The 13,175-nt window shown below is 40.3% G+C and overlaps 1 protein-coding gene across 1 annotated transcript in view; it reads left to right on the plus strand.

Moving 5' to 3' along the window:
* RFTN1 (raftlin, lipid raft linker 1) overlaps positions 1-13,175 on the plus strand; it is a gene marked incomplete at its 5' end in the record, with an annotated part of 57,283 nt that overhangs the window by 347 nt on the left and 43,761 nt on the right. The window contains one exon of the mRNA XM_010135367.1: positions 13,005-13,113. Coding sequence (XP_010133669.1) covers positions 13,005-13,113 — 109 coding nt within the window. The remainder of the gene's footprint in view (positions 1-13,004; positions 13,114-13,175) is intronic.

The following is a 13,175-nucleotide window of genomic DNA, read 5'->3' on the forward strand; positions in this document are numbered from 1 at the left end:
ATAAGCAGAGTTTACTGTGCAAGACTTGATTTTTTTTTCGGGTTTTTTTTTGTGGGCTTGAGTAGGCTTAACATGTTCTTCATGTTTACAATTCATCTGCAGTTTGGCAGGCGACTGGGAGAATAACAAGTTGAAATATGCGCTGTATTTTGGGATGTGTTGTCATGAGAGGCAAACAAACAAGCCCTATGCCTGACAGTTTGTGAGGATGGTCCCGTTGGTACCCTGTAAGAATTTATTAGATTAAATTAAGACAGAAGTATTTGCTTACAAAAGGCATCTTAGACAGTTACAGTTAATGCACTTCATTTGAGAACTGCAATACTAATGCATACTTCTTAAATTTATGTGTAGAGTTTAGGCCCTTTTTTCCTCTAAACAATGCAAGGTCTTTTAATATTTCAGTCAGTGCAGACTTCTCAAATAACAAGATGACTCTCCTGCTTTGCTCAGTGTCTTAAAACCTATTAAGAATATTTTACATAATGAAAGTTTAAAGGTGAATAAACATAAATGCTGTTCTTTTATATTTTAATCTGATGAAAAAAAACAGAATTTGCTGCTAAATAGCCCAAAGAAAATTAAAATGTTTGTAAACATAATTTAACATTATCCAGCTGCCCACAACTCTGCAGCTGCCTGTTTTGTTGTAGCCATCCTGTAGGTTTCCTGGTATTAGTTGCATTCACCAGTCTTACAGTGACTTACGCTGAAAGCTGGGGGATAATTAAACCCCCACTGGCCAATCCCAGTCCCCTCTTCCTGATGATGCTTGAAGAAAAGGATGTAACTGTTGCAGACACCTCTTTAAAAACTAAAACCACCATTCAGTTTGCTACAGCGTGGTAATCAATTGGTAGCAATTATGGACAGAGTCAAGCTTCACTCTGGGACCTAAGTAAAAAGTTCGGCATTTCACTAGCGAGTATGTGGGAGCGTTAGGTATCACGGGCAATTTTAGCTTCTAAAATAACTCTCAGTTTACCTTGACTTGCTTTTAGTTTTATTAATGCAGAACTTCATGCTGGCTTTCCTGATATTACTGTTTAAAGGGTTCCCAGTTTTATGGCCCGAACACCAAATGTTTGGCTGAATAGTGTGCTCTTGATAATATTGGGCTGAGTTTGCCTGATTTTGGGACCTTACTTTCCCTGCCCACAAAAATACCCTGCTGCAAATAATGAAAATATTTACATGCATGAATTTTCTAAGTTAAGTAAGCACTGAAGCACTTCTGCTGCATTGGGGGACCAAGGGTTCTGCATCTTCCAGGATTGAACTGTGAAGTCACATCAGGGAAAAGCAGCATCTTTCTCAGCAGAGCGATACAGTCTTCAAGCCAGAGTGCTCAGTGTGTCGCTGCTGTCTTGTACCATATCCAGTAGTTCACATCTGTGCAGAATGATAGTGAAAGAGTACAAAATCTTAATTGCTTGCTCACTCACTTGGGTGCCAGTGTTTCACGCACTTTAGACAGCTGTAAAAAATTGAAGACAGTACGAATTTGACTGTACAAAATTGAAGACAGTAAAGAGTCTTGAACCAATTATATTTCCTTTTACATTCACACTCCATTTCTTTGCATTCCCTTATCTGTCATTTCTGACTGCCTAGGGAAGTGGAAGAGACTTGGTGCTGTGGGAAAAACCAGACAAGTACCAGAAAGGGAAATAACATCAGTTTGATATTTCATGTAGTTTAAATGTGCCCAAGTTTGGCTGAGAGTTTGGGAGAAGCTGCTTCGATAGAGGGTGAATGCAACGAATGTTTGCACTGCCAAGCACAATGCAGAGAGATGGGTGTTGCACAGATTTCAGCTGACTATGGCCTGCACAGAGACCAGCTGTATTTGGACCGTGGGTTTATCCCATTTCACTAACAGCTAAGGAGAAAAAATATGTGAAAAAAAGACATACTGTTAATTTATTAAATTAACCTTTCTCATTAAGCTGCTGATAAAGAATAAATGATACTTTTTTCACTGAGGACAGTCAGGTCTCTGGCATGGGTGGTCTGTCTCTATGAAACAGTTGAATTCTTGGGTCAAAATTAAGGTCTGCTTAGGATATTTGTTCCTCAGATGAGCATTTATCTCTGTTGTAAAATTTTAGGAGTATAAGTAGTTCAGCTGCAGTTATAGAATCACTAGTAGCATCATTTATGCTCTGAAGTAGAAAGTGGTCCCATGCTGTTTTCTCGTAACGGTGGTGCCAGGTGTTCCTGGGGAGCCAAGAGTCATAAAATCCCTGTACCTTGGTGTGGGACCCGCCCCTGGGCTTCCTGGGCACTTTCTGTGAAACACCTGAGGCTGTAGCTCCTTTCTTACTGTAGATGTTTCACCACAGATGGCTCTAACGCTGTACATTTCATATCTCAGTTGTGTGGCAGATTTTCACCTTGCTGTTTTTGTTCCCTGGCTGGAACAGAAATTGAGTTGTATTGGTGCCTTTTTGGTACATTAATGCCAATTCTGTGTACAGAGAGACAGAACTGAACACTTGAGTTAGTGTTTAATTGGTATTGCACCTTTATATTTTTTATATTTTAAAGTGAATACTGTTGACTCACATTTTGAGGGCTTAGTTTTATAGCACTGCCTCTGCAAAGGTAGAAGGAGGCTATGATAGCTGCAACAGATGGTGTGTGTTAGGAACTACATGCTACTGCTATCGCTGAGATTTGCAGTGCCTTGACTTAGAATTGTAGAATTGTTTAGGTTGGAAAAGACCTTTGAGATCACCGAGTCCAACCGTTAAACATGAACATTCAAACTTCTCAAAACCATTGAATTATTAATTATTGACTGAAATGCTGCTCAAATTGAGCTCATAGTGCTTCTGTTAAAAATTAATCCCAGAATAAGAGAATCAAGTGCTGCCTGCTGGAGCACTGCCTGACTTCGCAACGGGCAAAACTCAAAGAAAAGTGCAGTGTTGAAGAGTAAAATGGGAGAGGTAGTGCTTAGACATGTTAGACATTAAAACTCATGTAAAAAGAACCTATTAGTGTTATTCCTCCTATTTTGCCATTGTCCTGGAGTTTTAAAACACTCAGTGCGTCACTGTACATTTAAAGTGACTTTTAAAGTCACTGTGATAGTTTTGTGTTTAATCTGTTCTGGTATCTCTGTGGCTTCATTATCTTCCCTACTTACCAGAAACTATTTGATAGGTAAGTAGGAGATGTTCCTGCTCTAGGACACTTGAGGAAACACTTTCCTAACATACATGGAAGCTGTAAATGTTGAAAAGCAAGGTTTATGCCTTGGAAATATTAGGGAGAATGTGAAAGTACAGGACAGATAGATTTTTTTTTTTTTTTTTTTAAACATCAACAGTACAATTGTTTGCACTCCAAAAAGGGTTATGTTCAATTAAAGTAAATGAAGTAAATTAGGAGTGTTTAATTCTATAGAGACACTGGGCATGAAGGTAATCTCTCAAGTAGCTGAAGGACTCTGCCATTGCTCTCATTAAATTCAATATAATAAATATGTATTTCTGTAACACATAATTGCATTGTGCACACTAAACGGTTGATTGGGAGAGGTTTGCAAGTCAAATAGAATAGAGTTGGATAAAGGAATAATAATTTCAATGCTCCTGTGAATACTTTCTCTCTAAATTTTGGTGGACTTCTTAATTAAAAAGCTTGACTGTTTCGCTGTCTGTGCTGAATTCTGAGACACTTGGGTTTCTCAGAGAAGGCTTCTCCTAAAAAAATATGCAAAGAAAGATCTTCAAGCTCAGGTTTTTACAGGGTTTTTCTGCTGAAAGTAGGGAGGGCTCCAGGTACAAAGTACAGCCCCTGCCTGCTGGTTCACGTTGATTCACGCTTGAGAAAAGTTGGTTCACAGTGATTTACACTTGAAGACAGGATTCTCAGGGAAAGGGATATAAGGTGGTACCCTGGAAGGTGCGAACACGTGACAGCGTATCACTCCTGGTCAAAGGGACAGGGGAAGGTCCCTGCATTGGGGAGGTTCCGGCGAAAGAAGATGAGGAGAGTAGCACCTATGTCACTTACATTCCCCAGAGGAACAGAGATCATTAGTTCTTCTTATGTGTAATAATCTTTTTTCTTTCTTTCTTTCCCCTTTTATTTCCATGCTCACTAGTTTTTAATATAACAACCTCTGTTTAGGTGTCTTGTGCACGTTACTATTTCGGACAGCTTGTGGCTATTGCAGATAACCTATTCCCTGCAAAGAAATGACAAAGTCAGCACCTGAACAAAATTGTAGCAAAACCATAGCACAAAACTGCTTTAATTTATTCCCAGCTCCCTCTAGAGTGACACCCCGTCTGGTATCTTAAGGTTCCAAAATTCAGTGTCAATGAGAATGTTTTAGGTTCCCTTTCTAAATGCTGTGTGCCAGAAAGCAAGCTCCATTCTCTTCCGCTGGGAAAGATACGTGGCCCAGGCTCATAAACTAGCTCCCTACAGTAGTTTTTATGTGTTTGCAGATGCTCCACTTCACCACAGTAGAGCAAGGTAGGGGATATAAATTGAGTTCCAGGGAAGTCTTTCTCTCCACTGTTCCATCTATGTCTTAGGACATACAGGTTTTGCCTCCTACAGGTTTTGCCTCTAATCAATAAGCAATCAGCAGGGAACAGATTGCCATGCAGAAGTAGACTAAGTAGTATAATTTAAGAATACTTTTTTAGAGTAGGCTTCTATGTTTACCTCAAAGAACTCTGCAGCTGTTTTTCCCTTTCTGAAAAATAATGAGGTGTCAGGTGTTCCATTGACATGCTTGATGAGATGATTCTGATTCTGTTTCTGTAATTTCCTTATATCCATTAATTCTGATGAAATGAAAACTTTCACTTGGCCAAAAATAATTCTATTTATCTGCAAAGGAATTTGACAGATTGAGTTCAAAAGTTTAATAGTAAGATGGATTTTTTACAGTTTGGTTGTTTTGTTTTGTTTTTTGCTGGTATGCGATGTTAATTCCAAGTGATTTGAGTTAATGGCATCTTCTGAGATACAGCTGAGTTTTTGTGTCCTCTATGTCATTTGAAGTCTGGATTTACAGAAAATGTAGAAATGTATTTATAGGAAGTCTGGATTTATAGAAAAGGTAAAGAATCATGACGTAAAAAGACTAAAATGGCTTAAACATGCAACCTGAAATAGCTTAAAGAAGGCAATAGTGGTTGTGTTGTTTCTTTGGTGGTATGTTTTCATTTTCAGTTGTCAGTGTCCACTTGGTATTTGCTTAATTATGTTGACTGAATGTTTCGGTTAGCTAAGTCAGGGGGAATCCTGATTTTTCACATCTGAAAGACCAACTCTTTCACTCTCTTTTCCCAGTCATGCCAAGCTACTCTTTTAATAGTAGCGAACACCCCTTCCTATTAAAGAAAGGAAAACTGTATTACGGTGTCGTGGTTTAAACCTGGCAACTAAGCACCACACAGTTGCTCTATCGCTCTGAAAGGAGAGAGAAAAACAACAGGGTTTTATGTACATCTTCCCCTCCCACCCGCCTTCCTTCTTCCCAGGACCAGCTTTGCTGCCTCCTCCCTGCAGTGCAGTGCAGGGGGAGACAGGGAGTGCGAATCGCGGTTAGTCCCAGTTTCGTCCATGTTGCCTCTGCTGCTCTTTCTGCTTCAAGGGAAACTCCTCAGTCCTCCCCTGTGGCAACATGGCATCCCTCCCATGGGGAATAGTCCTCCATGAACTCCTCAAGCCAGCGTGGAGGTCTTTTGCCAGCAGCAGTTCTCCCAGCTGTGAACTGCCTCAGTGCAGATCACCCTCAGAGTCACATCCTATTTCAGGATCCATCCCCTGCTCCAGTGTGGGTCTTTCCACAGGCTGCAAACACACCTTCTCTCTGCTCGTGGTCTGAGGACTGCAAGGGCTCAGCCTACCCTCTTGCCACCAGCCACAGGAAAATGGCTTCCACAGAGCGCCCCTCTGATCCCTTCCTCACTAACCTGGGTGACGACATGGTTGTCTCTCTCTACTCCCCCGTTGTACATCTGTCTAAAACAAAAGAGAGCTCCCAAAACAAACCCTCTTGCCAAACCAGTTTCTCCTCTTAAGTACATTTAGCGCAAGGGCACTGATTGGCTCAGGCTTGGCCAGAGGCAGGTCTGAATTGAGCAGGGGAGGTTGTTCTGGGAAGCTTCTTACAGAGGCCCCACCAGAAGCTTTATCCCCTCCTGCCAAAACCATGCCAAACACAAGCCAGCAGCCTCCTTCCCCCACTACCAAAGCCCAGCCAAAGAAACTTGACACAGAGCAAGAAACCTATGAAGAGACGTCGTTGTGTTGGGAATAAGCAGCAGCCCCTGGAAGCATTGTGTTTTGCGAAGTCTTGGTTTGGTCCTCTGGCATTTGGATTTGCATGTTCGCCTTCCGAAGGCAAAGGAAGATATTTTTAAAAGCATCCAGACAATTACCAAATTTCTGATTCTTAGCTGTTTGACACAGCTTCTAGCCTCCAAAAGGTTTTTTCTCTTCAGGCTTTTTTGATAGGCACTTGAAACAGAGAGTTCTTGCTATGACTTTGTGTAGAATTCAGTGGATACTTGGACCATGGCTAGTGCCTCCATCTGGCAAGCCTGTGTTTGACTTTATGTGGATGTTTCTTAATTTTCCATGTGAAAATTTTTCACACCCCATTTGCCTGTTGGTGGCACATCTGTGTATAAAACATGCACAGTGGTCTTGAGCTTTCTTGGAGCATGTACTCTGCCGTATCGGTTGCATTCCCCACTCTAATGTCATTTGCAAGCTTGACCAGAGCACACCTTGGGGGAACCAGTCCCCTCTTCTGCATCATCAATTAAGATGTTAAACATGATAGGTCCCAGGCTGCAGACCCCTGGATGGGGAATCAACTTACCATTTGCCTCCAGGCAGGGCGTCACTGTTAACAATGGAACTGGTTTTTACTCCTCTGATTTTCTAGACTGTAGTACCCTAACTTGCATACAAGAATTGTATGGGAGCCAGTGCCAAACCTCTTGCTAAAACTGCATCAGTGACAGGCCACTGCCCTCCCTCGACTTGTCCACAAATCCTTGGATTTTAACATCGAAAGCAATGATTTTACGGTTGCTACATCCAGGCTGACTACTCCTAACCCTCTTCTCATTCGTGAGCTCTGAAGAGTGCTGCAAACAATCTCTGCAGAAATATGGGAATTCTAGTTGAAGCCATTTTGAAAAATCTCAGTCTGACAAAAAATGCCAGTGATCTCCTCCAGTGCTCCAGTGCTTGCTTGCGTTGGTGAAAGTGGATACTTTGCACTGGTATAATATATTTTTAATTTAAATGTAAATGTGTGTGTGTTCGTGTATAGATATATGTGTATCTAATTGGTTTCATGTATGTTTTAGGCTTGAAGAGGGCTAATGTCTGACCTTGCCTTCATGAGCGTTGGGATCAAACACATTTTGTGTGCAAAAGCTGTGTGTGTTGTTGCTCTCAGCAGGCTGATTTCAGCTTGCTGAAAAAATAATATTTATTCCATACCTATCTTCCTTTAGCTCAAGGGACAATGGTTTGAGTTTTTAAAGCTTGTTATTCGTTTCAAGTTCAAAGAAATACCTATTTCCTTGCAACTACTTTTAACATTGACCCAAAATAAATATTCTTTCATCTGTGTTCTCAAAATTACACTGCACATTAAATATGCCTGTGTATCCATACATGCCTGAACTCAAGAAACTGTATATTTATCATTTAAAAAAATTATAAAGTTTACCAACAAATAATACATATTTGATAAAAACAAAATTTCCTAGATAAGAAAATTCCTAGTACGGAATATGCTTAGGTAATAAAGTTAAAGTCAGCGTGGGTTAGAGTTGAGGTTGTTACGATACAATATACCTGCTTTTATTTTTATGAAAAATGGAGTGTTTGTTGGGCAGCCATTATAAAAAGTATGGAGTTTTAATTACTGGCTTCTTAGTTTTCAGGTACTCTGCTAGATTTTAACCTGGAATTACACAGATAGCGACTGCTCATGCTAATCACCTTGATGTGTTTTATTGTTTTGTTATGTAGATCAGTTTGTTATAAGTGTACAGTTATATGTTGAACTGTAGAGCTATTCTTATGTAGTGGAAAAATCTCAAAACAGCACCTATAGTCCCAGCATCATCGTAGTCAAACAGTCGTTTTTGAAGTGTCCGTGCAGCTTACAAGTGTGCTTTCGGCTTCTGAGTTCATGGGCACGGAGAACTCCAGGAAGATTAGGACCAAATGTAGGATCCCTTATTTCCTCCTTGTATCTGAAAAGGATTGGAAATCCAGTTTGTAACAGACACAGAGTTGTCAGCTTTAATAGTTACTGTGCAAGTTGCTGGTAGTCTACAGCTGGTAATGGTTTATCTACCATGAAATGGCGCTTAACTGCAAACAGCTGTACAGGAAATGACAGCCTACTGAAACAACCATCGTAAAATATTTTTGGCCAGTGAACTTCTAATTATAAGTGGAAAATCTTATTTATTTGATCTATTTTCTTCTTTAGTGTCACTAGAGGTCTTGTTTAGGATTCAAGACTCACCTTTTTTTAAGACTGGTCCTCAGCCTTTTCCGTATCAGTAACACTTGAGGGTACCCTCTATCCCTGGCCCTGACATGCCTGCAAATGCCATCCCTCTGTACGGCGACAGGTAGACTGAAACTCCCTCTCACCTCTTTGCCAACCCCTCATTAAGATTGTCTGTGGTGATCATTGAGGGTGCCTACAGTGACAGAAAAAACCTTCTCCAGAAAAATCGATAAACGAACAATGAGATATATAACAAAGGAAGAACAACAAATGAAAGCCCAGGGTGTATAAGATCAGTGACATTTTCCATCAGTCTCCACAACTAACCGGTGGTTATCTTCTCCTGGGACGGTGGGCAGGAGGCTGTCCTTCCCCACTGCAGGTGAAGCGCTGGCGTTGTTTTGCACTGTCCCGTCTGTTCACTCTCAGGTATCACAGAATGAGTACAGGGTGTTGTGGTGAGTCTGGATGTACCCTTAGCTTCGAAGAAGGGTGCGGCATTACTATATCCATGTGTGCTGCTTTGTTCAGGGCTGGGCCATTTTTAATTAACAAAGGGATTTTTTATTAAGGTGATAAAAACCCCTCGAATATTTGAAGACAGTGAAGGGAGGAAGATTCAGTTTTTCACGCTAGGAGGAGGAAGAGGGAAAAATTTCTGACTGTACATCCGGAAGAGAAGGAATATCTTTCAAAGTGTTGAAGCGTACACATTTTTTTGACTGAACTGATCTCAGCGTTTTTCGTTCTCTTTCTGTTGAGAAATGTTTTATGATGGGAAAGTGGATTTAACTTGAAAATTGCTTTAACTTTAAAGTATTTTATGCATTGGACTCCTTGTAACTTCCTTTGCTATAAAACTGATAAGAGACTTCAGGGTATGGGTTATTTGATTATTTCTCAAATGATGGACATCAGTCCTTCTAAGAAGGGAACAGGGGGTTGCAAGTGCAGGGACAAGACTGAAGTCGGGAGTCTTTGCTTCAGTCAAAGCAGTCTGAGCTCTGCTTTTGACTTAAATTCTGTGATCTTGATAGATAAGCGTTTTGGGGCAGGGGCGTGTGTGTCCTAATTCGTAGTCTCTAATGAAAGTGGTCCTAAAAGTAGTACCATTAAATGAATAAACCCAAAAATACAATAATTTTTGTTCAGTATAGAATTTACCTGTACCTATATTTAGCTACTTCTCTATGGCTATACTTAAAATATTCAAAGAGTTAATGAGAAACTTTAATGATGTTTATGAAATACTTTGCGATTCATTTATGAAATGCATTATTTATTGTATAGAGGCTGGAAATAATTTCTTACCCACCTGGATTTGCTCAGAAAATTTTTTTTGTGGTGTGTGAAATCCACAGCTATTCATTATTGTTATGTGAAAAGCTATGGCTTTTGTTTTGCTTGTTTGTTTTAGACAGAGTAATAGACTCTTAAGTACTTCCTAAGAAGGTGAAAACTGCCAGTATAGACTTGCCAGTAAAGACTTGCCTTCAACATCTATGGACATATTTTACTTGAAGGCATGGGAAGATACTTTTTGGTAATGTAATGTACCTCTGTAGGAAGATTTTAACTAAAGGTTTTATGGCCTTAAGCCAGATTGTTACATGTGCTCTGTAAAATGACGTTCTTAACAGAGCTCAGTGTTATTTGATGCAGTTTCTTTCATGAGTCCTAGCGCAGAGGTAGCTCTGAGATGCTTAGAGGAAGAATTCAGTGTCTCCTGTTTGCTTAAATATTTACAAGCAGCAAGTGTATTTCAAAGTGCTTGTTAAAGGAGAGGAAATAAACAGGTCATTTTAAGCAGATGCAGTGAGAATCACTACATTTTTATGGATATAATCTGTATCCTAGATAATCTGTACTCCTTTCAAAGAAGTTGGAGGTAGGCCCTCCAAAAACTGCACAAAATCAGAATTCAGGGAGCTGTTGAGGGGTAGGAGAGGAATTAGGAGAGAGTGGTTCAAGGGCAAACTTCCCTCTTCCTTCTACCTGCGTTTAAACCTCACCAATATGTGTTGAAAAGAATTTGTTTTTACAGCTAGCCGGTGGGTTTAAACATGAAAATACAGTCTTTTCTCGTTCTTTTGAAGCAGTTAGAATAGTAAGCTTTTGTTTGTCACAGCAAGTATTTAATGCAGCGCCAGACTGCGATGAGACATGATCACTATGTAAGGAGCAGGCTTTGGCGAAAGAGTCGGCACAGAAATACCATGGCATATATTTCATTTCTGGGACTTGATATCTTAACTTTGAATTTGAGCTGTATTATTTCAAAGCCTCGGGGCTGGGACTGTGGCTTCTCAGCTGGACTGGAAGGGAGCTGTGATGAGCGTGGTGGGTTAACCTGGCAAGGGAACTGATGGAGGCACGTTTGTAAAGGCTTAGTGTTGTCCCCCCAAAATAGGATTGGTTGTCTAAAAAAGGCTTGGTTCCATGCTGCTTGTTCCTGGTTACCCGCTTCTGTTTTGTAACTAAACAACAACCAATACACTGGAGAACTGTTTGCTCCCTTTCATGTTGTATGGACTTTGCATTGCAATACTAAGTGATAGTTTTGATGGTTTATTGATTGGTAGAGCATTGGAGAGCCCTAGCTCATTCTTATTTTTTTCTGGAACACGGCTAAATAACCTGAGGGCTACATTTCCAGTTAATCATATTCAGATTTTAGAAAAAAATGTAGGTATAGTAGTAAGTACTGTAGCAGGAAGACTTTCTTAAGTTTATTTTATGTTCTTGAATTTGTTGAGTTCATCTGTGGTAGAAAATCTACACGAAATAGATTATTTTATCTAGGACTTGATCTAGAACAGCGAAATGGTTGCCTGCAGTTCATGTGTTCCCTTGCAGAATGATTTCTTTTTTTTTTCTTGGCAAAGTTGTTCTTTGCTGCTTAAATGAATTTCTGCACACCTCTTACAGAGGAGTAGTGGCAGAACACTTCTAGTCCCCCCGTAATGATTTCTGTAAATCCTATAAAGATGTTTGGAGAGTTTCCATGGACACTACTGTTTTGTTAATATTTTGGTCCAGAATCAAGAACAGGATGGGACCACAAGTTATGAGAAGAACCTAGAAAGGAGGGGAGAAATAACAGGGAAAGGACTTCAGTGTTACCAGACAATTCAGTCTGATGTACAAGTGAGAGAAGAGGAATGAAGTAAGAGTATAGCCTGTATGAAAGTGTGAGGATTGAGTACAAAATGTAACGTGATACTTCAGAAGATTTCTGCAGTATTGCCTAGGAAACACAGTGCCAGTTTGCAGTCAGCAGCTGACGCATCTCATGGCTCCAAGTAACTGTTAGCATCTCGGGAAGGCCCCTGGGGACCATTTGTAGCTGAAGCGTGTTTTACGTGTCACACAGTGTCAGTCCCCAGGACAGAGCTTTTACACAGGCTTGCTTTGGAAAGCATGGCAAGCCTGCAAAGCCCTTGTTCTGCTGTTTTGCTGCTTGTCAGCATTCTTCTATCAAACTTCTGCAGCCTTTCTTCCTGTCCTGTAGGCATCCGGTGCATCAAGTGTCTGCTGGACAAGGTTAGTTCTTCACTTCAACAACGAATTTTAAATTCTCTGTATGGGATATTAAGATGACTACTTTGTTACTAATCCCAAGAACTATAGGCTAGCTTTTATTTTTTTATGTTCCTCCATGTGTTCTCCTAAAGTACTGGTAAATTATTTTCTGGACCTCTGTGGATTGGGCATATCAATTTCCTTTCATGGGAGTCTGGAGGAGATGAAAACTACCTTCAGTAGAACTGAAATGCATGCCTAGGGACTGTTTCTCAAGATCATTCAGGATAACTTCCAAACTTTCCCTTGGTATGTTTTGACTGGTATCACGTTTCCACAGCACTGATTTGTTCAGCAGTGTACATGACAGATGCCATACACTTCGAATTATTTTAGGAGCTGGTGTCTTCTGAAACAGAAGAAATTTCACACATAGCTTTACATTTCCTAACAACAAAGCATAGGTTAAGACTGAAGGATAGACTCCTTTGATTAGCCCTTGGTTTTTAAATTTGTACTTAGAATGGTGGTAGATAAGAGAAGAGATGCCTTTAATCACTGTCTGTGAAACACACCCTACATCAGGCTGCCCTGTGAGGCCCAGAGCCCACTGCATTGGAATCTGCTTTCTGCATATTCCGAGTTACATCCCCTATGTATCTCTTTGGTGTTGGCCATGGATGCCAGGCTGACAACGTGTTTCTTGGACAAATAAATAAATTTGGAAGTCCCTGAGGCATTCCACCACCCGCAGTCATTGATGCAATTTGCTTCCATAGCAAGCAGGTGTAGCTGCTGCTTGTCAGAACTGTGTGGAGCTCAATGGAGTGTATGTGCTGGAACCAAGAATTTGTCTAAAGCTTAGCTCTCCATGTGAAATATTTGTAAAGAAGATGTCTGGGTATCCAGTGTTTAAGAACAAAAACTGATTTTTTTTTTTCCCCATCTGTCTCTTCAGGTCTCCAAAAGGTGATGTCTACAGTGAAGGATATGTCTTGGAGGTAGAGAGCTGCGCCTCTTTAAATCAACTTTCAGACAAAAAGGAGATACCTGATTTTATTAAGAAAGTGAGTAAGAAAAAAAAAAGGCAAAACACATTAATGCTTTTATTTGCACTCTAATTGCTCCT

This window comes from Buceros rhinoceros, unplaced genomic scaffold (genome assembly GCF_000710305.1).
Source record: "Buceros rhinoceros silvestris isolate BGI_N320 unplaced genomic scaffold, ASM71030v1 scaffold3254, whole genome shotgun sequence".
In the NCBI taxonomy this organism is placed as follows: Eukaryota; Metazoa; Chordata; class Aves; order Bucerotiformes; family Bucerotidae; genus Buceros; species Buceros rhinoceros.